The 26,485-nt window shown below is 38.4% G+C and overlaps 1 protein-coding gene across 6 annotated transcripts in view; it reads right to left on the reverse strand.

Moving 5' to 3' along the window:
• Positions 1-1,822: 1,822 nt before the first annotated feature.
• The window catches only part of PKIB (cAMP-dependent protein kinase inhibitor beta), a 105,891-nt gene continuing 81,228 nt past the window's right edge, over positions 1,823-26,485 (reverse strand). For 3 of the 6 annotated variants that reach the window (XM_049695546.1, XM_049695547.1, XM_049695549.1), the window contains 3 exons: positions 25,955-26,059; positions 11,532-11,708; positions 1,828-1,914 (listed from right to left, as the gene is read on the reverse strand). In XM_049695546.1, the coding sequence (XP_049551503.1) occupies positions 1,844-1,914; positions 11,532-11,708; positions 25,955-26,039 (333 nt within the window). In that variant the 5' untranslated portion in view covers positions 26,040-26,059 and the 3' untranslated portion in view covers positions 1,828-1,843. Of the gene's footprint in view, positions 1,915-5,824; positions 6,439-11,531; positions 11,709-25,954; positions 26,060-26,485 lie in introns of those variants that run through there. The other 3 variants (XM_049695548.1, XM_033407969.2, XM_049695545.1) reach the window with 3 other exon arrangements.

Genomic DNA, 26,485 nt, shown 5'->3' on the forward strand with positions numbered 1-26,485 from the left:
GGCCAGCATCTCCTTTGTGCACCCAACTTTCCCACACAACAGACAGAGGGATTTGTGGGGAAAGTTTCCCCTATTTCCCTTCCTGCACTTGGGAGACCAGGAATAATCACTAGGATAATCCTCATTTGGTTTTCATGAGACCCACCTTTCTCCTAAGTGGAGGGGGAAACTGTTAAGTGACAGAAGATATTTTGAATTAAATCAAAAATATAGCCACACATTCACATACCATTTACTGCTAGGGGCTTTTCAAAGTCTCAAAGTCACAACTGAAAACAGTGCTTTTAACTTGAAAAAAAAAAAAAGGTCAATTTTTAATCTAAGATTGTAGAGAATTGAGAACTGTTTTTTATTTTATTTTAATGAATAAAGCATCTGTGCATAGCTATCTTAAATTTTAAAAAGAAAGAAATCCAGTCAACCCTGTTATACAGAAAAAAGGAACTTTTTGTTGCATAGAAGAAAAAGTTGTGGTTTTTTTATTCCTAAGAAGTGCATTTTTTAAATGTATTATAGCACCCTCTTTTGGTATCTAAGAGCATAAAGTGTCCTAAACAATCAGCCAGGGATTAGCACACTTTTTATTATAATTTCCGTTCTAAACTGTCTCTTAGAAAAAAATCGTGTTTAAAACACTGTGGGTTTTGTTTGCTGCTGTTGGTTTACTTTATTTTTGCAACAATCCTGAGCAATACAAGTAGCAGAATTGGTAAAACAAAACAAATTGAAAACCTTAGGAAACCTGATTAAATTTGACTTTTGTTAAATTCATAAGAGATGTGATGCTGGCTCCACCTAGTGTCAATTTTGAGTAATTCCGAAAACCGAAAATTAAAACCGAAAATAATTTCCCTAGAGGCCTACAGTCAATTTAGGTTAAATTTAAAATCCTAGAACCAAATCCACATTTCTTGACTGATAGCTCTCTGCTTTTTTTCCTTATTGCTATAGACAATATTCAAATATCAAAGAAAGGAAAGATTTAAAAAGCCAATCCCTTCCACTAACAGAAATCCAATTTAGGTGAAAATTTTATTATAAAACAAGAATTTTGAATATCTAATGTATCTAAAGCACGACGAGAGCCTTCACAGAGCTGCTGAAGTCAATTCCATACACTCTAAGTTGGGGCAAAAGTTTTTTCCTAGTTTCTAGCTCTGAGAAGAATGGTTCCCAAGACCTCTGTAGCCATCCCCATCCCCATCTAGCACTTTAGGGGCTTCTCTGCCATGAATACTGCCAAATATTATTCTGCCTCTGAATTGCATCTACATGGAACAAGGGAAGTCATTTCATTCACCTATGTGGCCCTACTTTTAAGATACTTATAGTTAGTTCATGCCAGATTATTTTTGTGTCTCCTACAGAATGTCAGTGTGCCCTTTTCACAATCATGACCAGCCCCAGCACGAACATGAAATGAATCAAGTGTGAGCACGGTGCATCTCTTATTTTCAGTTCCACTTTATCCCCTTCGCCTCATTTCCGGGTACTTCCTCCCACCCTACAGAGCCATAGGCTCCTCACCAATTTTCCTTTCCTTTAGGGTCTCCCAAGTTAATAGCAAATTAAATGGTAATTGTGCTTGCCCTATAACATCTTTTCTGGAATAAGGTAAAATATGAATTAATGAAGGAGTGACTGAATAAATACATGCCAAACAAATAAATAAAATTGGTCGTGCTAAGATATCCATGTCTTCTGCCTGTGTACAACTTTTCAATTTTCTTAGGAATCCTAAGTGGAATTCAGACAAATTTAATAAGAGTTGTGGATGGGACGGTCTGAGGCAAAGGGGCCATTTACAGCAGTAGAGGCAGTGCATATCCTGGTTCTGAGAGCCCTATCCCAGACCACTGTTGCCATTTTCTTGAGTGAATTCCCAAAGGCACTCCCTGAATCCATTTTCTTCATCTGTAAAATGAGAAACATTAACAACCATTTTGTATGATTATTATTATGAAGCTTCAAAAGGATCTACTAGGGTGCTTAGTAATCACCAGACACTCAAAGTACGGCTATAATAATAATTTTTCCTATTACTGTGTACTCAATGAGCAATCTGTTCTAGGATTTTAACAGGTAGCAACAATACATTCTCTAGCCCTTTGTTTGAGCCAATGCTTCCATTTTTAAATAGCTGCAGATTTTCGATGTTCTGAGAGTCATCAAGAGTAACTCTGGGGGCTTCCCTGGTGGCGCAGTGGTTGAGAGTCCGCCTGCCGATGCAGGGGAACTGGGTTCGTGCCCCGGTCCGGGAGGATCCCACATGCCGCGGAGTGGCTGGGCCCGTGAGCCATGGCCACTGAGCCTGCGCGTCCGGAGCCTGTGCTCCGCAACGGGAGAGGCCACAACAGTGAGAGGCCCGCGTACGCAAAAAAAAAAAAAAAAAGAGAGACTCTGGAAAAAACTGGAGTGCATTCTGATAAATCAGTCCTAGTTTTAGCTAAGGAGGTACTGCTCATGGGAAGAAAAGAGTGAAGGAACAGCAGAAAAATCTACCTTGGTAAATAACATAGAAAGACTCAACAGACCTCCTAGGGCGTTCACCTTGAAGTCTCCACCACCCTTTATGCTCATGCAACTAATAATGATAATAACTAATAATAAGCTTTTGTTATGTATCAGGTACTTTCCTTAGCAATTTACCAGTATTCACTCATTTAATTCTCATAATAATTCACCATTTTATACAGTGAAGAAGCTGAAGCACAGAGAGTAAAATAACCCAAGCCATGAGCACGAATGGCAGAGCTGTAATTTGAACTTGAGGTGTCAGGTTCCACAGATAAGGCAACCGGCTAGTATGCTTCAGTAATTCTTCCTCTTGTTCTCTCTCTCTGTTCTTTTTTTCTCTCTCCCCACCATCATCCGCCCAAGCTGCCCAAGCCATCTGAGCTGGCAAAACTGAAAGCTAATGCAGTGTTTCCTCTTGCAAAGAGGATGCCTCTCCCTGCAGCCACTCACATTCTGAGAAGGTTCAAGCCTTTCCAGTCCAGATCACACACACACAAAATCTCTGGGCACATGACACAGAATGGTTTTTGCTCTTTCTCCTCCTATGTATAGAGTCAAGTTTCCATATAGTCCCTTTATAGTTCTATTGCCCCCTTTTGTCCCGGTTTCTCTGACAGTATTAAGACTTTATAGCTATTGACTAAAGCATGTGGCTTGTAAAAAGACAATAGCAAAAATGAGCATGAAGACTTTCTTTAATGAGCCCCAACTAGGGGCTTTGTTGAAAGTGGCTACTTGCTACGACAAAATACTATAGGTTCTCTAAAAGAGGTGGATTTTTTTTAAGTTGGTTGGCAAATTCAATTTTGTCTATAAAGTACTACTGACCTCTCATTCTTCTTTGTCTGTATTCCTTTCTCAGCCAAAAAATCCTTTTGTTGGCAAATATTCAACAACCCTGATACCTTGTGTAATACAAAATATTACATGTATAAAATGAGACATTTATGTGTGTTGTGATGAAAAAGTGATTCAGGATATACATGATTAAGAATATATGTCATACGGGCTTCCCTGGTGGTGCAGTGGTTGAGAGTCTGCCTGCCGATGCAGGGGACACGAGTTCGTGTCCCAGTCCGGGAAGATCCCACATGCCGCGGAGCGGCTGGGCCTGTGAGCCGTGGCCGCTGAGCCTGCACGTCCGGAGCCTGTGCTCCGCAACGGGAGAGGGCACAACAGTGAGAGGCCCGCATACCAAAAAAAAAAAAAAAGAAAAAAAAATATATATGTCATTACTAGCAACGATGAGGAGGGACATGGCTTCATTTCTGGTCTTCTAAATGAGAGATATATATCTTCCAAGTGAGACATAAATACTATGACTCAAGATGTTACTTTTTCTCTTCTACATTTTCATGGAACACGTTACCACTCATTTAAATACTGAATCAAAATTCTGTGTCAGTAACTGTCATAAAACACTAGGGAGGTGACTCGTTGTTAAAAGGTAATACTCATCACCTGTCAACAGCTCATTAGCATGACTGAATAGGCACTAATGTGGTAATTACCATGAATTGTCAATTTCCATCAGAGTGTCTTCTCTCAGCCCTGAGATTGGGGATGTTTGTGAAATCACAGAGGAAGGCAGAAGATGGCCAAGTTAACAAATACAGCTGCCCACCATCTCCACTACCAGAAAATAATGGCAAAAACATCTAGAATAAAAACAATGATGATGATAGCTAATATTTATTGAATAATTATTCTTTGCCAGACATTAGCCAAGTGTCTTACATATTCTATTGCATTTACTACTTCCACTCACCCTATAAAGTATGTACTATTATTAATACTAGTCCAAGAGGATAAAACTTAGAGACATGGTGTAAATTGCCCAAGATCATACAGCTAATGAGTAGCAGAGCTAGAATTCAAACCCAGGTCATCTGAATCCCAAATCCACATGCTTGACAGTTTCACTCTATTCCAGGGTTTTTCAGCCTCAGCACTACTGACACTCGTAGCTAGATAGTTCTTCGCTGTGGAGGTCTGCCCTGCAGGACTGAAGGACGCTTAGCAGCACCCCTGGCTCTGCCAACTAGATGCCAGTAGCACCTTCTCTCCCTGGCCCCCTCCCTACTAGTGGCAGCCAGAAATGTCTCCAGATGTTACCAAATGTCCTCCAGAAGGCAAAACTGCTACTCCCCCCAAACTTGAAAACTCTACCCTAACTCTTTATACTGATTATATAATATCATGTCATTAAATAACTTCCAGAAACCTAATTTTAATGGCTATAAGATTTTATTGGGGTGGGGTGGGGGGTGGTGGGAGAGAGGCTCTAGAGGGAGGGGATATATGTACACATATAGCTGATTCACTTTGTTGTACAGCAGAAACTAACACAACATTGTAAAGCAATTTTACTCCAATAAAAAATTTTTTTTAATTAAAAAAAAAAAAGATTTTATTGAATGTTAAATTAGTACTACACCCAAAATATTACTTTTGATTATTTTTTAAAGAAAAATTTATGTTTAAGAACTTACAACAAGATTTTTTGAAATCTACCCCTTTGGTGTATTCTCAGATTTAAAGATAAAGTTTGTCAATGAAATGAGAAGCAGGAGGTGTTTTATATCGCAAAGACTATTAACTTCCCTTGCTAAAATGTGTCACTGTTTTTCACCTGTTATACTATAGGAGAGAAAATGAAGAAGCCTTGTGTCAGTAAGAAGTTTCTTTAATAGTGAAAGAGTTTATTTGATTACTGTATACAGACATGGTCTAAATCAACAATCAAATAAAATATGGCATGCATATATATCTGAAAATAAAAATAAATTCATTAGTCAGATTTTCTTTAAAAATTCAGAATTCTATGATTTTCCTAAAATGTCTAATAAATCAAAATTTACTAAAGCTTTGGTTTTGGTTTCATTCCTTTTAAAATATATACTTAAATAAATATTAAAAGCAAGTATTTTGCTATTTCTACCTATACCATTCACTAAATACTTAAGTGCTTACTATTATGTTAGCTAGTTTAGGAAAGATATAAAAATTAATGTCTGCATTCCTGAGGAAATTATTTTAGAAACAAGTCACATACACAAAAGCCCTAACAATAAGAAAGGACAGTATAAAGCAACTAGTAAAGTGTTTTGTGTAATTCACATTAAAGAAAAATATATGCACACACACACACACTGAAGTTAAGGAAGATCGCGAGATTCATTTAATAGGCATATTCCATATAAACTACTCACCACAAATTTTCCATTTTAAGAGTCCACATGAAAAATCAGTATGCAGAGACTAGAAGCAAAATACATCAAACAAAAACTTCCTAGAGATGTCTGAGTTGTCAAATTTTACTACTTTTCCAAATCTTTGTAAGGTTGGAGGAAAAAATGGTGCATTTTTGGATAAAAACAAACATACTTTTACTGATGCATTTTTTACTATTCTATCATTCTTTCTCACCAAAACCACAATTTCCTACAAATCCCATGAAGTTTTAAATTAATAGTGTTTGGCTCCTATTTACCAAGAAGTGGTTTACCCATCACCATAAAAATGGAATTAAAAATATATCTGGCTAAAGAAATCCAAAAGAGAACGTTGGAGTTTGTTGGGTTTATTGACAATGATGTGTATTTAAGTGACCATGCATTCTTAACCTCTCTCTTGGGTGCAATTCGGTAGTAATCTGCCTTTTAATAACCTACACTGGACATCACGGTTGCAATCCAAGTGAGCAGTGTCACAACAAAATTATCTAGTACACACACGTTGCTTAGGGCAGCAATGTTACCATAGTTACTACCAGATCAAACATCTCAGGAAAGCAGAGCCACTAAGTCTTTCAAGGTGCAGAAATTCAGCACTTTTGATAGGTAATGAGCCTTCATTTTCCTTCATCTTTGGGCTTTTCCAATTGGTCTTGTGCTGTTTCTTTATCTTTCTTTTTCACATCTAAAAAAACAAATAATTTTCCATCATATAGAGAATATACTGAAATCTACTTTGTATTATATTGGAATAAAACAGCTGGTTTTTCCTTTATGCATCCTAGTCATTTTCTACTTGATTAGGACATACTTTGCCGTCAGTGCAGATGTAGAAACTACACAAAGGAAAGAGATATGGGTCTGTCTCTTAGTTACCTTTCTCTCCTATTCTCCAGACTTATGTGCCAGGCGGTCTTCAAAGGTATTATTATTACAATCTCCATTTATAGATTAGTTTACTGAAGCATAAACAGGTTAAGTGACTTGCCCAAAGTCACCGAGCTAGTAAGTGACAGAGCCACAGTTGGGATGCAGACTGACTGACCCTGCCCTTCCCCATCTCTCGATGTTGGATCACACTCTCTAGCTTCCTTACACTTTTTATCTCCTTTGCTCTTAGGACTTAATCGCACTTTCTACTTCCAGGAAAAAAAAGTCAAACAATCAGATCACCCAAGCTCGACTTTCTGCCACCAAACCTCTAAAATCCCCTGCCGTCTCGACTTTTTCCTTCTGCCCATGTTACAATGGAAGATGTGCTCCTCAGGACTGACTATATGAGTTGTTGGAACCTAGTGCATAGTGGAAACACAGCACCCCTTATTCAAAAAATATGGAAAATTTCAAGGCAGCAACAGTAGAACAAAACCAAGGGCGAGCCTCTTATGAGCCCGAGGCCCTGCGCAGCTGCCCACCCAGCGCACCCTTGTAGCTGGCCTTGGTGCTGCTCCTACTGTCCAGGTCTAATTTCTTCACAAGCCAGGATCTTATCCATTTCTGCCTCAACAGCACTCTCAAGATCATCTCTAATCCCTGCATTTCACCTGACTTTTGCTCTTTCTCCTGGCTCCGTCATTTCCTCAAGTCACTACCATCTTCAAACTAACGAAGGCCTTCTTTCCACTGCAATTCCTCCACTTACTGGCTTTTCTTTTATCCTTTAAAATATATTATATCTTTTGCTGTCATCATTTTAAAACAAAACCATTGTTTCTGCTACTTCTGCAAAATGGGTCCTGCCAAAATCATCAATGGCATCTTTGAAAAGAAATCTGATAGACCATTCAGTTCTCCAACTTTCAAGCACTATGTACCAAGCAGTGAAAAAAAAAAAAAAAAACCAAACAAACATACATTCCAGCTCTCAGGGAACTTCTTGTGAGGAATATGGACAAGAACTAAAATAAGTAAAATGAGTGGCATGTGGGAAGTGAGAAGTGCTACAGAGGACATTAAAGATCAGGAATTGTCAAGAAGTCTTGGGGCCTGGAGGTTGCAATTTTAGATAGGGTTGGCTGGGAACGCCTCACTGAGAAGGGGGTCATGTGAGTAAAGACCTGAGCGGGTGAGAGAGTTCGCTAGTTGGGTAGCAGGGAGAAGAGCATTCCAAGAGGAGAAAACGTCAAGGTCAGAGGCAGCAACGTGCAGGAAGAACTGCAACTGGGACCGTGCAGAGAAAAAAAGGATGGAAAATGGGGTTGGAGAGGAACCAAGAGACTAGATCTTTGAAGGAGAAAATGGCAGATTTCTGAACCAATTTTGAAAGTAGGGCTGACAGCATTTGGATGTCTCGCAGGCCTCTTAGATGGAATATGCAGGAAGCAGATATCACTACTCTAACCCTCAAAATTGCTTTTCTTCCATGCTGGCCCTTCTCAGTATATGGCATCACCATCTACCCTGCTGCTCCAGGAATTATCCTCCATTTCTCTTCTTTATTACTTGTAGTCACCTCCACCACCTCCAATTCATCAGCAAGTCCTATGAATTCTGCCTATAAAATATATCCCAAATCCACCCACCTTCCTCCATCTTCACTGCCTCCTTTATCCTTCTCTAAGGACAAATTTGACTTGGGGTTAATTTTCTGGCTCTGTTACCCTGGAAACCGGATTCAGGTAGAATGTCAGCCTGGTTACTAAGCGTATGGTAAAAATGACCCAAATGGTAAAGTACAACTGTCCTGAGAGAAACTATATGATAACTGTAAATACCTGGTAGGAAACCACAGCACTGGGATTCTGTAAATGCCATGACACTTATAACTGAGCATGTCCCTTGCAGAGAAGTTAGGAAGCAGTGTCCAAGGACTTGTTACAAAGTATTAGCCCCCACGGGACATGGGGCTTCTAGCCCGTTGCCCCCATTGGTGCAGATCTTGTCCCCTTGCACCTGAGTTCTCAGTGAGGGGTGGGGTGAAGGTGCATAGAGACTGGTCCCCAGGACAGCTTATGTGGATCGCTGCAAGGACTTCCACAGAAGGAGATGGTGTAATGCAGCCCTTCTGACCTGCTGTGTTTCTAAACCTGTATACTTCTGAGCAGACTGGCACCAGATGTGGTCTTATGAGTCTGTGGTCTTATGAGTCTGAATGTTTAATTTGGCCCCAAAACATTTCCTAATGGGGATTGCACCTCCTAACTCAACTATATCCATTGTTTCTCTTCTACAATCCATTCTCCACATAACAAAGTGGATATTCAAACAGGAACATCACTCCCCTGCTGAAAACCCTCATATTTAGAATAATAACCTCTTTATTCATCCAGATTTCTGAAGCCCTAAGAGATCTAGTCCTTGCCTCCTCTGCAGTGTCACCTCTACCACTCTCCTTCTTACCCGCTGCCTCCGAGCCGTGGTGGCCAGATTTTATGCTTCTTGACACGTCCACCTTGTTCCACTCTAAGAGCTTTTTACAAGCTGCTCCTTCTGCAAAGAATGCTCTTCCCTCTGATTCTCCTGTGCCTGGACCATTCAGTTGTTATTCAAAACCTACTGCTGCCATTCAGATTTCACTTAGGACATCTGGAATTTCTCAGTCTAAAGTAGCCACCCAGTAACTCTCTAACGCAGCATCCTATTTAATTCTGATAGAACATATCACCATTGACTTACATATTTATTTGTTTACACTCTAACTCTCCCATTGGAATATAAGATGCATAACAGTAAGAGTTTATGTCTGTCTTATTCACTACTATATGGCCGGCTTTTAGAATGGTGCCTAGCACTTGGCACTAAGTTGAATGGTGGATCAAATGAATAGTTAGTGATGGTGGGAGGTAAGAAAGGCCCTTTGTGACATTTATAGTTTCCTACGCTGCCACCCTCTGTCACCTCTTGCTGATGTGTTTACAGGGCATCATCGTCCTCCCTACCATGGTTATCAATTTGTAAGGGATAGATTAAGATGGATTATAAACTAGGAAGATTTCAGGCAGGTTAATTTCACACAGGATGCAGGATGTCTGCGATCCTAGATTTCTTCCCACTTAAGAATATCAAAAAACAAAAACGAAAGAGGATTGATCTGAGGGAAACTTGCAGATCTGTCCCAGAATTTCTATTTTTAAATGACTAAAACACTGAAACCATAATGTCTGAGGCAGGCCCTAGATTTTTGCTATTAGCAATTAAAAGCTATTCATTTTAAATCTTTAATGTCTGTACTTAGCTAATAAAAAAAGAAGATAGACCTTAAAGCTATTTATGTATAGCTTTGTTAGTGACACATTGTCTATGCCATCTACCTACATAAACTTACTTCCTTTTTGTGTATTCTTTAACATCCGGTGTTACTATGTTGATTCACTTTTTAACATTTTGAGTTTCTTAGTTAATACCTTCAACTTTATTTCAAAATGATTTAAAGAAAAATATAAAAATAGAAACAATATTCTTTCAGATAATGGTCTATTCAGTGAACAAAATAAAATGAAGACACTACTAACTTTCTTACAGTGTATTTGTTCTCTTTTGCTTAACTAAATAATGTCAATAAGCATTAAGGTTTTGTGTGTGTGTGTGTAGGGACTATCAACTTTAATTAGGCCTGTTACATGAACAAGTAACTTATCTTCTCGACCTCGCTAGCTGAGGAGGCTCTTCAACAGCAATATCATGCCCTGATAATCAGATTACATTTTTTAACTTAAAAGGCCAAAAACATTACACATATTTTTATTCTTCTTCTTTCATTTCCTCCATCTTTTCTTTTAGCTTATGATAGTTTACGTGTCCGTGTATACTTTTTTACTATTACTTTAGTACCCTTTATGATACGTACAATGATTTTTAGAAAAAGGTGAGGTAACCGTGGGACTCCAAGGTCTGGCCACAGTCCCTGGCCTAACAAGGATATAAGTATTTCATAAAGATCATACCAGGAACACTTGTAATTTTACCAGGTAGAAAGTCACCTCCTGAGGCAAAGAACTAAGAGCCCTCTTCTAGGGCTCACATGAATAGGGTAGAGGTGCAGAAGCTTCCAGCTCTCTCTTGCCTCATTGCCACCAGTAATAAATTTCTACACACACACTGGAGTCCACTTTGAAGTCTAAAATGGGGTACAAAGCACAGGTATGTTGGTAATGACTTGGTACTAAAACTCTCTTTAAGCTATTTGAATGTTTTTAAGTGAAGGGACTCTTAACACTTTACTGTAAGTGTTATTATATTTATTTTCACAAGACTAAACGCTGGAAGCTTTATGAACTGTATGTAAGCAACAGGGTAAAAGACCCAAGATTTTCCTTCATTGGTTTGACAGCTCTCGTTTTTTCTGAATTCAACTTTTTCTACTGATTAAAGAATGATCAACTTTTAAAGTTCCCGTCTCTAGTTGATAATAAACCTATTCTTAGCTATGAGAAATAGAAGAGCTTGCAGAATACTACAATGAAGCAGAAGCTTCCAAAATGATTTGCCAATGGATGGCAGAAGAAAAATTACTTTAGTTCTTAGAACGTCTCAGGAAATTCTGTAAGCTGTTTGAAGGAATGGAATATATTTGTTCACCTTTGTATTCCCAATCATTAGGACTGTGCATAACTATACACATCCAACAAGTAAATAAATGTTCAGTTTCCACATTTAATCTAGGAGATAATAAGAGGAAAAGTCCACTTTTAGAAAGGCTGAAAAAAAATTTACTTAGCTTTAAACAAAAGCTGAGAAGCTTTAGTAAACAAGCTTAACTAGTTAAAGGGGAGACTGTTCCAGAGGGAAGGATGAAGAAGAGAGAAATGCTGCTGATTTTAAGAGGATTTTGAGTGTTACCTTCCTTCACGGAGAGGACCTCCGGTTTGAGGGGCAACTCCAAGGTTCCACCCGTGGCAGCTGAACCCTGGATGTCTGGTAGAGCATTCCGGCGGCCTGCCCTTGCTGATGAGGCAAAATTGTTGACCATAGGCTCCACATCCGTCATTTTTGATGAATCTGTCCTCATAGCAACATCTACAAATAGAATGTGCACGTGAAGAAGAGGATGAGCCTAGTCCAAGGTCCACGTTCACACTGCTGGGGGTTAAAAGGCATGGCTACATCAACAACATGGAAGCTTTGAATATCTAATCATTGATCGTACCCTGCATCTATGTCTATGCTAAGGTCCTGGAGCTTCTATTTGCACTTTTGTACACTCGCTGAATAAAGCAGGAAGGCCTCAGTGTGAGCCAGATTGCTATAAATAACCTCAGAGCCAAAGGAACCATTTGGATGCTTTCGGGTGCAGTCATCTCTTGCCTTTGATTCTGCTTTTCTATGGCTGCATCAGCCAAATGAGGGCTTGGAAGGAAATGCAGACTGACTTGCTCGGCCACTCCTGTGGAGACCCTGCCTGCCAGGATTTGCTTGTAGTGCTTGCTTAGGCTGAAACCAAATCACTATAATTTGTAAGGACCAAACAAAACACACTGTTTTCTTACTCTTTAGAAATAAGAAATTCAACTTTATCTCAAAGCCTTTTTACCCCAGTGGCAGCTGTGTATTTCTATCTGCTCTAGTCTCAGACCTAATTTTCAACAGACTCATGTCTGTGTTTGGGAGAGTAGAACCTGTGTTACCTTTTCTTGCCTTCAAGTGGACATGGTAATAACTAGTGCTTTTCTAAGTACCCTTTATGCTCCTAGCAATTGTCTCTCTCTATGAAAGAATTCTCAAGAGACCATTCACTATACAGCAAGGGAGGTAGCAGACATTGCTTATTCTAAAACTAGCCCTCTCTTTTATTTATTTATTTTTTTTGCGGTACGCGGGCCTCTCACTGTTGTGGCCTCTCCCGTCGCGGAGCACAGGCTCCGGACACGCAGGCTCAGCGGCCACAGCTCACGGGTCCAGCCGCTTCGCGGCATGTGGGATCTTACCGGACCAGGGCACGAACCCGTGTCCCCTGCATCAGCAGGCGGACTCCCAACCGCTGCGCCACCAGGGAAGCCCTAGCCCTCTCTTTTATATGATGTTTTCTAATGAATCTTTCCTACGAAGTCAACACTGAAGAGTATCTCAAAAGCAGCAGCAAACTTTCTTTCTTTTTTTTTTTTTTGAGAACCCATTAAATGCTAGGCTCTCAGCTGGGCCTTGAGAGTACAGAGGAATGATTTATTCTCCTCTTTTAGGGGACTTGTACTCTCCAAGGGGAGAAAAAAGGTTTACATACAAGGATAGATAACATCATAACACAGAATGTCCTGAGTATCAACCGAGAGATGGAGATACTCATTTGTGATACTTGAGGGCTGAAGTATATGAACCTTGGCCTACACGAAGCAAACCAAACTTTTCACCTCAGTTAGAAGGGAGCCCTTTCCAATCCGTTAACTGCAATTCAGGAAATGCTAAAAATGAAGTGAAACAGTCACAAAGTATGGTGCATTTGATATTAGAAACACAATGTCTTTGGTCCATAGCAACCAAGAAATGCACATCAAGCTTAGTGTGGGCCTCAGGAGGCCAGGAGTAGAGTCTAGGCTGCTTCCCCAGATGGCCTCATCTTTCCAGGAATCGTGGACAATTTGAGAACAATGCTAGATTTTCAGACATAATTTTGGACTTCTAGCTGTTGAGTATTTGCCAATTGTCTGGTATTGACAACATAAAGTAAAGAGCACTGGACTATGAGTCAAAAAGAACACTCCATGACAGGCTTGCAAGGTGATACTGGTTAATTTCTCTGAGTCACAGTTCCTCCCCTATCTAATGGATATAAACGTTAGCCTGACTGATCCACAGAATTCTAGTGAAGAACAAATGAGATAAAGAACATGGAAACTCTTTGTAACTATAAAACCATATGTTTGGTTACCAGCATCACTGCTCATTTCTAAGTTTTATTTACGCCACCACCTCCTACGTATCCCCCCTTAGTCCTAACAAGAAACACCTTCCTATTGAAAGACCTCTTGAGTTTTTTAAAAGGGAAACCAGAATTTATTCCATACTACATGAACACTTTCATATCTATTATCTCAGATAAACCTCCCAATAATCCTTGTGAGGCAGTGAGAAATAACCCTCACTATATGGATGTGGTAACTGGGGCTCAGAAAGGTTAAGTGACTTATTTTAAGTTGAACAACTGCTAACCTAGTACACAAGGATGCAAATCCAGTTTCAGTTCACTCTGAAAGCAAGATGACATGGATTACCACAAAACTATCTTTCTAAATCCTGGTGATACGTATAGACAGCCAAACAACAGCTACTTCAGATTCTTCCCTTCATTACTTTTTAAATAGAAAAAAATATATACAGTTAACCCTTGAATGACACCAGTTTAAACTGCACAAGCCCACTTATATGTGGATTTTTTTCAATTAACGTGTACTACAGGGCTACACAATCCACAGTTGGTTAAATCTAGAGATGGGGAACTGCAGATATAGAGGTTGGATTGTAAAGTTATACACAGGTTTTTGGCTGTATGGAAGTCGGTGTCCCAACCTCCATGTTGTCTAAGGGTCAACTGTATATATATGTGTGTGTGAAAAAGAAAGAGATTCCCTGTCTTTTCATAGGTATTCCTCTCTGGCTTGAATGTTTGGTTATCTGTGAGCCCCTCGCACTACTCCCCATGACACACAAATTTCAATTAGAGATCGCTTCTCTATAGCTCGTGAGGAGTACTTGACACCAGTTTGGAAACAGACCCCATTTGCAGGCCCCCATTCTGTCCCCAGCCAATTAACATCACATCAAAAGCCATGGCCATGATGAAGTGTTTATTTCTGTGAAGGATCTTCCTGTGTAATTGCAAAGAAGGTAACTATGCTAAGCTTGGAGGAGAAGCTCCACGAATACCCTGATTATTACTGTCCTGACAGTCCAAAATCGTAAAACTGAAGATAACAATAGATATAAGAATATTAAGATACACTCTTTAAAATACTTGAATGCTATATATTTTATGTTTAGCAAAATGGGATTTGTATTGAGTACTGAGTTAGAATTTGCATATTGACAGAAAACTCCCAAAAGGTGGCCTGTCGAGTGGGCCATCAACATGGAAGAAGACATTCTGGGCTCCAATTTTTTTCTTTGCTATTGGCTCCTATCTTGAAAGTTTTTGCTTTTGCCTTTATACTATTATTTCTGGCATAGGCTTTCTAAATGAGTCCTTTTTTGTCGATTGGTGTTAGAAAACAAGACCATCACAAGCCAAAAAGTTTGTCAACGTTATACACATTAATTACCATTTTAAAATCAAAACAAAACTGGATATGCAGGGAGGGCAAGCAACAGGTTACTTTACTCCAGAGCTTTCCTTGGTCCTTTTCCAAACTCGTATTAGGCACCATCTTCCTTTCAGAGCCTGTCACTGATGCTGAGTGACCAGGATGTCAGGCTCCACCACAAGACGGATAGTTTGCCCAGCCCAGACCCACAGGGCTGTTGGGACAGGGAGCTTTCTGATCTTCCCGACAGAATGTGCCGGTGACTTAGAGACACTGGGAAGAGAGTCTGAATGCATAGGGTGATTCTTAACTGGGCTCTTTTAATCCCCTGGTAAGAAAGTTTATTGCAGCACTAGAAATAATCAGGAAAGGAATGACTGAATAAACCATATATATTATATTATGGAATTTTATATGGCTCTTAAAAAGAATGTGTTAGATCCAGTCAGATCTACTTACTGAGATATGTTCTTGACACACTGTGAAATAAAGCAAGTTTAAAAAGAAATATTTACAGCATGAGGGGAAAGGAGAAAAAGTAATGAATGTAATGTAATCTCAACTTTGCAAAAAGAATAAAAATTCTAGTTTGGAATTTAAGAGAGAACAAGGAGAATACTAACCACTGTTGGTATCTCCTTACATATTTTAACTTGTAATAATGTGTTAAAATAATATATAAAGGACTTGAAACACATTCACCTGGCAAAATTATGAAAAACACTGAATGTCTCTAAAGTAACATTTTGATAATTTTACCCAAAATAGTATATCTTCAAGTGAAAGTCTCTCACTACCCCAACTAGCCATCCTACTTGTCTGTTGTTATTATCCTATGCAACACTGATTGCGTATGCAGTAAATATATATACACACATATTTTATATATATATATATACACACATATACATACATACATATAAAGTAGAGAGAATTGCTCTCTTCAATGCTTTGTGACATTAAAAAAAATATATAACCCATAGAAAGATGAGGAAACACTACGAAGAGAAACAAAAGAGAGATTAACTTCCATGTTCTTTCAATTTTCTGGGCTTAAAGCTAATTGTGTCTGTTTGCTAACCAAGGTAGCTGACTCACTAGCAACTCTTCCTCTTTTTCGTCTACAGAATTAGCAGTGGAATTTGTATGAGTTCTGCTTTGTCAACTGTGGCTGCTTACAGGAGCTGAAACCATTTGGACATTGGGAGATTTCAAAGAAGTCCTTGCATGGCCCATAGCAAGGTAATGTGATTTACAAATGCCTGGGACACACTTTCTTCTCTACCGAAAATACACAATTTTCAGGATGCCTTAACAAAATACCATTACACAGCCACATATACACACATGCCAGGATCTTTGCAGTCTCCAAAATATGAAAATGCAACACCAGCATAGCTGAAGAAGACAAAGACATTCAAGCTAAATGGAGCACTGCAGGAATATATTTATATATAAAGAAAGCACTAGTCAGCTTCCAGTGGGCTAAACATTTCCTGCTAGGAGTATGTTAGTATGTTATAAGCATAATTATAAACAAATAGACATTTTTGCAACCTCTTTCCCTTTCAACTGACACAGTCCATCTTCTTAGCTCATACTCATTCTTTTCTCCAAGTTCATTATTGAAGCCCAGCCCACAAAGAGGCGGATACCTTTTTTTCTAATCTCTGCATCCACGTCAGTCACGTCATCCACCTCAGTGAAACCACTACTCATTCTGCATGTAGGACTTGGAATAAACTCTTTACCCTCTAAATCAGTTCTCTGAAGTTATGAGTCAGGCTATCTGAGAGAACACTTAAAGTAAACAAACAAAGGAAGAACATGTATTTTGGAAAGTCAGTGCTTTTCTGGCCCAAAGACAGAAAGAGAGGGAGGGAGACACACACCGGTCTCAGCTGATAACCAAATATATCATCTGTCTCTCCCCAGCTTTCAAAATCTTAATACCTTATGCTAGATTTCTCTGGTTTGATTTTCTGTTTCGGAATATGCAAACCTCTTCCAAACAAGGCAAAAGAACTATAACAGTTGCTTTTTAATGTGGACCAACGAACACAGATAATTATTTATTCATCCAGTCAACATTTATCAAGCTCCTACTAAATTATTACGTGCCAGGCCCTGTGCTAGGCTCACAAGGTACAGAAAGGAACCCATAGTCTGGTGAAATCAAACACATTCTGGTCTTTTCAGTTACCTTTCTTGATCTTAAATCTTATTCTTTGGAAATAAAGTAAAAGTATCCACCTCTACAGGCTTCCCTGGTGGCGCAGTGGTTGAGAGTCCGCCTGCCGATGCAGGGGACACGGGTTCGTGCCCCGGTCCGGGAAGATCCCACATGCCGCGGAGCGGCTGGGCCCGTGAGCCATGGCCGCTGAGCCTGCGCTCCGCAACGGGAGAGGCCACAACGGTGAGAGGCCCGCGTGCTGCAAAAAAAAAAAAAAAAAAAAAGTATCCACCTCTAAAATGTGAATCCTTTAATGTAGCTCCTATCAACTCAGTATCAAGACAATTTTAGGCTAAACAGAGCTTACATGGAACGTATACATGTATAAAAATTGTTTTTTTAAACTTAGAGACCTTTCTCTTTTTAAAAATTCCTCCAAGTTTCTGTGCCTCAAGTACAAGCCAAAGGGAATCCTAACTTTTGCCTGTTGACACACGTTTTTTTTTCCGTGCGTAGGTTCTTGCTTGCTAATATTACAGATTCTTCCAACACATATTGATATGTACGTGGAAGCTATTTTTATCACAGAGAAGTTTTGACAGCTTAAACCTATAAAATTCAAAATGCAAAGTCAAACTCGTTTTCCCATAATCTTCCAAGTAAAGCAGTAAACAAATGTGAGTACCTTTCCCGCACAATGACACTTGCTATACTAAGACAGGGCCACTTAGAATAATAATATACGCTGATGTGGCTACAGATGAAAAAGATTAACTGCAGCAAACCATGCAACCCCCTTGAGCGTGGGAGTCACTGTCACTATGAGATTTGCCACAATCAGTAAGGACTCCCCTGCCCCACCTGAAGACCTGGGATGGTGGCATGGCAGGCAGCTCCTCCACAGGCACAGAGGAGGAGTGGTTAACTCCACAAGAGAGAAGGGGGACAGACTTCATGGGAAAACAGCCTCTGAGTAGGGTCCCAGAGAATGAGCAAGCAAGTGCCAGTGAGAGGCTGCTCTCAGGCCATCCACTTCTTATCTTGGCCCTTTCCAGCCACTCTTGGGACACAAAGTGTTCCTATATTTCGAAAGGGGCACAAAGACTCTCCAAGCTCACAGAAGCCCAAGTTTTGCACTGGTGAGAAAATCATACAATTCTGAAGTTCATGTGATCTGTTTGCACCCTTCCTGTCTCACCATGAACACAGGACCCTGAGAAGTTGGTTCCCCTTTTAATGAGATAGTGGTTTTTAAATGTCAAGTGACTGTTGATGACATCAGTAGGAAGGGGAGAAGGGGAAGTTAACTCTGACCGATGTGGTCACAGTAGAGATGGCTTTGTATCCCTCTGCCTGGTACATGGACTGGGACATAGTTGTCTAATAAATTCAATTAAAGTTTAATTAATATCTGATACCTATAAATTATGAGCAGGCAAACATAGCCTATGAAGGTGCTTTTAATTATTAATATTCTTAATAAAAGCTGAAAGTTCAATTATTAAATATTAAAATGAAATTTGTTACATTAACATTAAAATAGCTTTGGAGGCAGGCTGTGGACTTTGGCAAATACAATGCCTTGCAGGTGTAAGTAACACTGACAGTTATATGCAGAACAGTAGTTAAAGCACAAACTCTTATAGAACCACCCTCATCCAGAGCATCTGGATAGTTATACTCTCCAGACACCAGTCCTCTCTGGAAAAGATCCATATACGTTAAACTGTCAACAGCCTTGCATGCAGGACCACTCAATCCTGTCTGAAACATCCACAAGACATTTGTTCTACACCAAAAGGTCCTTGATATTTGTTCATATTTGGTCCTTTCCAAAACATCCATGGAGACATTTATTTGGTCTTGATATTTGGTCATGTCCAAAACCATTTGGCATGGACCAAATACGCTCATAGATGATTTGTATAGGACCAAATTTCAAGGATATTTAGACATGGACCAAATGTCTCGTGGAGCTTTGGAAAGGACCAAATGTCTGCTGTGAATAGACTTGCCAACCTGAAGTCAGTTACATATAATTCATCAGGCTTCCCTTGTACAAATATGCAATCCTCTAATACTTTAAAAGACCAGATCCTATCGTCTTAATTCTCCTTTATCATTTTCATGCTCAACAAGCGGAAAAATAAAGCCCTTTTATCCTCTGGGCTTATTTTCTTTGCCTACGATTACTGTCGAGAGTGACCCACTGATGACAAAAAAATAGTCCCATAATTACTCTTCCAATTTAAAGGTAATTTAAAGCAATATCTTAAGCATGGACACTTTCAATTACATGCTTTTATTTCAGAAAACTTCATAGCATATATGCTTATCTGTCTTCAAAAGGAAAAATGCAGTGTGATACAAAACAACAGAACTCTTTTTATTAACATACAAAAATGTATACATGTAAATGTGTACCACATCCTTCAAAGGAACTTTAGGAAGCTACATATTTATTCCACCTCTCAAAATATTTTTGTGACTTCATAAGTGCAGCTCATTTTATATTCATATATAATGATAAAATATTATTTTTAAAATGCAGCATTATATTTTAAAGTTTTTAACTATAGTTCTTAATTACCAACTGTGTGTCCCATTTGTTCGCCCATCTCTTTCATTGCACTTCAGTTTCTTTTCAAAGCCTCCCTAAGTAATTTAGATTTGCATATATTCAGAAGAAAACTGAATTTTCAGTTTTCTGAAGATTTCAAAGCAGTTTTGAGCAGTGACAGCATTACTGAACTACATTAGTACACCCTTGGGATGGGCGTCTTTAAATTAGTCCTTATGTTTGTTAAGCAGTCCATATGGAGCAATGAAAAGTTTGTCCACCTGAAAGTGTACATCCCTGATGTTGAATCCTGCACTGCCTTCTAATAGACTTTCGACTTCCAAAAAGGCTTCTCAGTTAATTGTTTCCACATTTATCAGAAGTAGGATTAATATTACCTATTCTACTACCTTAGAACCGAACTAATGAATATAAATGTGCTTGGTTAACAACTACACAAATGAAATTTGTTTAGAAATCAGTCATATTAATTTATAGGCACTATAATAGATTATCATTATGAACATCAATTACCCTGTTAAACTATGGTGTTGATGTGGCTCTGGAGACAGCCTCTGATGATGTGAGTTACAAAGACAAAAAAAGATTAACACTGAGACCTTGCCAGAAACTTGGTGTTTAAAAACAGAAAGAACATTAAAAAAAAAATTATTTACAACCTCCCTTCCACCTCCCCATTGACCAACCCAGCCCCACAGACACACACACACCCCTCAGAGTTGGCTACTTTTCTGCAACAGCTGTACCAGATAAGCCACCTGTCACGGAAAGCCACATCTCCCTTACACTGTTCATTAGAGAGTTTCTCCCAGAAGGTGAACTCCCCATATACTTTCAGCACAAACCCTGTTTAAGTGTTTCCTTAATAGGTAATATGGGATTGAAATTCTCAATTTCTTCGTGATGCCTGAAAAAGAATTCTTCATCTGAGTAACAACATAATGACATAACATGGTGAGGAAAGAAGGGTCGCAAAAGATCATGTGAGAGAGTTCTGCTTTCTCAGTGAGGGTTGTCCTGACCACCCCATTAAATGGTGTTCCTACCCATAGCTCCTGAGAGTCCTTGCCTCTCTCTCCTTTCCCTGAGCTCTTAGTAGCTTCCAACACATATTATAATTATAACTTACTAGGATTGTACTTGCTGTTTACTGTCTCCCTCTACTGGGATGTAAGCTCTACAAAGGCTTTCTGTGGATTTTTCACTGATCTATGCACTAAAGCTATGCCTGGCACTTAGTAGGTACGCTATAAAGTTTGTTTATTGAATGGAACAATTATCTTTTCATTTTTCTTTTTCAAAATGAATTCTTTTCTTTTTGCATAAGAAAATAATACTTGTTCATTATTGGGGTAAAATGACGATTCTGAAAAGCATAAAAGAGAGAAAACAAATTGCCTTATATCCCATTATCCAGTGACAGCACTGTTATAATTTTGGTGCATATCCTTCCAGAAGGTTTTCAGTGTTCACATACACAAGCATATCACATACATATCTTATAAGTATGTATTTTGAAGTTAGATTATTTTTATATCATGTTGCTATTATATCTTAAAACTACAGTCTTTTCCAGGCCAAGATAATTCTAAATTTTTAGTAAAAGTTTTGAAAAAAGCAAAATTTCTAGAAAGCTAAAATTTCAGGATATATACCGCCTATAAAATATGCACAGCCAAAAGCCAAATGCAATAGCAAAAGTAAGGGACATGGCTAAGGACTGAAATCATTCACAAACCTTTCCTTAATTAAACTGAATAAAGTTAATATATAGGTAAGAGGCTTTTGTAAGTGTACACAACTTTAAAAGTTCCAGTAGTGTCTTTTTCTTCTATTTCCTCAATTTAAAGAAAAATTCTTTGGGATGTCTCTTAGCGTCTTTTTGAACGAATTTAATTTTCATCTTTTTTTTTTCTTCCAACTGAGAAAAGGGGGAAAATAATTGAGTCTTTTCAAGCTCTGATTTGTTCTCTAAGTTCTCTTCAGTATTTTATTTTTCTTCGCAGGAGAAGAAATCACTGTAGAGTTTTATTAAGCCCAATATTCAATCAAAATCACAGTGGCAAAAATTTTAAAGTTGTTTTGAGGATTTTCTGGGTCATATGGGCAAAACAAATTCCCAAATAGCAAATACTTCAGAAAGAAAAATCATACCACTGAAATATTTTTGTTCATCAAATTATGTATATTGGTATTAACCTACAATTAAGTTAATAGAAGTAAAATTATTTATATGGATGCATTTAACTTTTACAGAAAACTTTTTAAAAATAAAAAGATTCTGTTATTATATTTATTTATTATATAAGCTCAAAAGAAAAAAGTCCTCATGAAAAATTGTGTCTAAAATATATTCAACTGACATAACAAATAAAAAAGTTTAAAAACCTATACATAAATGTATATATATACACATAATATTAATTTAAAAAATATATGCACAGAAAAACATGGCAAGGGAAATACACCAAAATTTTAGCAGTAGTCCTTTCTTGGTAGTATTACTATAAATGTTTTCTATCTTTTTCTTTGAACTTGATTGTGTTTTCCAAATTTTCTATAATGAAGATTTTTATAATATTAAAAATGGCACAAACATGTGTTGGGTACTGTTTTAAAGCCTTTTAATGAGAATAAGCTTATGAGATTCTGTGCTGTAGGGAAGTCATTATTGTCTTTATTTTAAAGGTGAGGAAATTGAGGATCATAGAAGTAAAATGATTTGGCTACAAGCAATCCAGCTAGCAAGTGACAGAGCACAACCAGAACCCATTTTATTGGGTTAGCCAAAAAGTTCATTTGGGTTTTTTCCGTAACAGAACTTACGGTCAATCCAATATCTGACACCTCATTCCTTGCTCCTTCTATTACACCTCACCAAATATTTGTTGAAGAAAGACTCAGTCTTCATTCAACCGATTGTTACTAAGCATCTAATATATCCTTAACTCAGTGCAGAATTCTGGGTAAGTAGTGCCAAATAAGACTAAAGACCGTGACAGACACCGTGGGGATACACAAAAGAAGTGTAATACAAGGTCCTCACTCTGGAAAAGTCTGTGACCTAATATACAAATAAAATACACACCATTAAAAGAAATGTAAAAATAGAAGTCAATATATGATATATTTAAATAAGTGGTATAAATGAAAATACTATAAAATGTAGAAATGTTATTGAATTTGGGGGCTATTAAGAGAGACTTCACAGAAGCTGTGGAACACATATTGGGCCTTAATATTTGAGAAGGTAGAAAGAAAATAAAAAGGCTTTACCAAGCCAAAGAAATCTTTAGCTAAATCATGAAGATGGGAGTGTAGAAGGCAAATTACAAATAAAGGAAAAGGAAACATGGGGCTATAATAGAGTATTATGCCATATAGAGCTGGAAAAATAAGTTGGACCATGGTCATAACTAGAACCCAAGTTGCAATGAAATGAATTTTATTATAAAGGATACTGTATTTATTCCTGTGAGCCCTGGGGAACCATGAAACTTTCTAAGTCACATAATAAGGATGTGTACTAGATGCATTGTTTGAAAACTGAAGTGAAGGAGATTAGAAGGCTATTAAAAAGGGACATTTGTAAGCAAACCCACCATAATAGGAGGGATAAGCACTTTACAAAAAGTATCTGTAAATGCACAGACCAAGAATAGCTTCTTTTTTAAAAAAGAAGAGAAAAGATAGGGCACCATCAGTTCTGAAGATTCATTACAAAGTTTCAGAATTGATACTTTCAGACATGAAAATTCATTACAGTATATGAGTTACTAAGATAATGTGGTATTCTTCAAGGATAGACAAATAGAAAAATAGAATAAAATAGACATTCCAGAAATAGACACATATACATACGGTTCCTTGATATGTGACAAAGGGAGTAACTACTAATGTGGTCTCTTGTAACTATGGTAATTAAGGGTTTAACTATTGCTGGTGGACTTCGAAGATTCACAGACAGGAAACTAGATATTGATGGGAAGGTTGTCAATCATGGAAAAAATGGTGCTTAATATATGACTACATATGAATACAATAAAATTCTAGGATTAGTAAATAAATGGCTTCAAGTTATAGTGTATTCCTGTGAATCTTGTATTTAAATATTTTCATACAAGTTGAAAGAACAAGGTATAACCTCCACTTGATTTCAACAATTGTTAACAGCTTGCTACATTTAATCTCTCTCTCTAAACATACAAACACACACACACACACACACACACACACACAATTCTCGTTCAACCAATTGAAAGCAAGCTGCTAACACGACACTTTCACGTCTAATATTTTAGCACATCTTAAGAATTACATTCTTCTATATATCTATAATAACATACTTCCACAATGTTCTTTTTTGCACGCTGCAATTGTGACATAATTCCCCCTTTTTCCTGGATATAATCCAGCCTTTAGGAATTTTTGCAGGGGGTGATCATTGGTTTTTGCATGTCTGAAAAAAACTATTTTATCTTCATTCTTGCAAGGTATACCACTCTAGGTTGAAGTTACATTCTACAAGCACTTCATGATACTATCCTCCTTTATCCCTTTTTTGTTGTCAGGACGTTTGCTGATTGTGATGGTTAATTTTACGTGTCAACTTGACTAGGCAACAGGGTACTGAGAGATATTTGCTTAAACATTATTCCGGGTGTGTCTATGAGGGTGTTTCTGGATAAGATTTGAATCAATAGACCGAGTAAAGCAGATTGCCTGCTCCAATATAATCTAATCCACTGAAGGCCTTAATGGGACAAAAGGCTGAGTCAGAGAGAATACGCTTTCTGCCTGACTGTTTTCTAAGACATCCATACATGTTTGCCTATCTTCAGACTCAGACTTGACTGGAACTTACATTATCAGCTCTCCTGCTTCTCAGGCCTTCAGACTTGGACCAGAACTATACCATCAGTTCCTGGGTCTCCAGCTTGCTGACTACAGGGCTTGGAATTTCTCAGTCTCCATAAAAGCATGAGCCAACTTCTTATAATAAATAAACATACATCTAGACATATATATTGTCTTCATCTGCATCTAATCTGCTGTATAAGCTATACACCAAATTGTAATTTCTAATTATTACATTTTTCAGTTTTAGACAATCTGGCTCTTTTTCAAGTCTGCTTCATTGTATTATAGTATCTTATTCCTTAGTTACACATAATTTAAATATACTCATTTATTCTTTTCAAATATACTAAACCTATGTTTCTAAATGCTATATAAGTAATTCCAATACCTGAATTCTTTATACTAGTCTGATCCTGTTATTTATTGTTTATGTAGAATCTCTCTCACGGTGGCTTATTTCCCTGCATGTTTTATGATTTTGGGTTGTAAGCTCATGTTTTTTAAAACTTTTTCCTTGAAATTATGTGAAACCTGACTTAAAGTATTTTCCTCTACACAGGCTCTGAATTTGCCTCCACTGGGTGTCTGGGGAACTACCAAATTCGTTAGCTTTAAATTCTCAGCATGGAATTTTTCAGACTAGACAGACTACAGAGCTGCAGACCTGTGTGAGGTTCCACTTTTGGTAATAAATGATCAGGATAGCCCTTTCCTCTTTACCACCCAAGGCAAGGCCAAGACTGGTAAGTATTCTTACTGTCTTCCTTTGAAGGTTAGGGGTTGCCATATTACCCATTGAACAGACTAAAACTTATGCTGATTTCCCAACTTGAGTGGGTCCTAAAAGTTTCTTTCCTTGTCCGCAGATAACAGCTCTTTAAAACAAAAGTTGTGAGTCACTAGGGAACCCAGGGAAGCCTCTGAGTACAGTACTCACCTTCCTCTAGTTACGTGGTTTCTCATTGTTCTGGGTTTATGAAGTATTCTCTTATTTGCCAATACAAACGTTCATTTAAAAAGAGTTTTGAAAATATCTTATCCTACCTTTTAGGGTGCTGTACTAGTATAATAGAATTGTTAATTGACTATACCCAGCACAATGGTGCTGTCAGGTTTAGCCTGTGTTTGGCAGTTGGTCTCTGAGGCTCCCACCTGTAAAGGCAGTGAAAACGCAGCACGATAACTAGTCAGTGCTTCAGTCTTGTTTACCAAGGTCAAGCTAGGTCACTGAGTCTAGCCTGGTGACTGTCCCTGGCTGCTTGGAGAAGCTACACAGACATCGTTTGTAACCGTGCACCTCTGGAACAGGCCCAGAGACAAACTTTTGTGAGGTCTGTAACAAGAAGGAGCCTGCCACCCTGCACAAAATGAAGCATGGCATCCTGGTTGGTGTTTTTGTTCATGAAGGGGTAGTGACCTTGCTGGTTTCCTGTGCTGCTGCTTTCCTTGCCGCTGTTGCTTGTGCTCTCCTGACCCCCAGGGTTATCGAGGTGCACATCCATGGTGGTCTGTGGCCCAGGGGCTGATGAAAAAAAAAGGGAACAGGAGGAAGGAGCATTTGGTACTCGACTGCTCTCCCAATGTAAATCCCATAGCCATTGCACCTAGGCTTTGCCTAGCACTCCTGCTTTCCAGAATACCAAAGGGCTAAGCTTGCAATCATGGGCCTTATGGTCTCCATCCAAGTCATAGGCAAAGTGACTCTACTAGATGTGGACTCTTATCCCAGGGATACTGTCATTCCCTGGAGGAAGAGATGCTCACTGATGAGGGAGGCCATTAAGCTCCTGAACCTTCCCCATAACCACCCAGAAGGTCTGCACCACAGGTGATAGTGCAGACACAGCTGAAAACTTCAACTTTACATGGCTAGAAACCCAAAATATTCCCAGGAAATTTGTACAGAGGAAAAAAAAGAAAAACAAGACAGGAAGCTCACATGATAGGA

The sequence above is a fragment of the Orcinus orca genome, chromosome 12, assembly GCF_937001465.1.
Source record: "Orcinus orca chromosome 12, mOrcOrc1.1, whole genome shotgun sequence".
NCBI classification, from domain to species: domain Eukaryota; kingdom Metazoa; phylum Chordata; class Mammalia; order Artiodactyla; family Delphinidae; genus Orcinus; species Orcinus orca.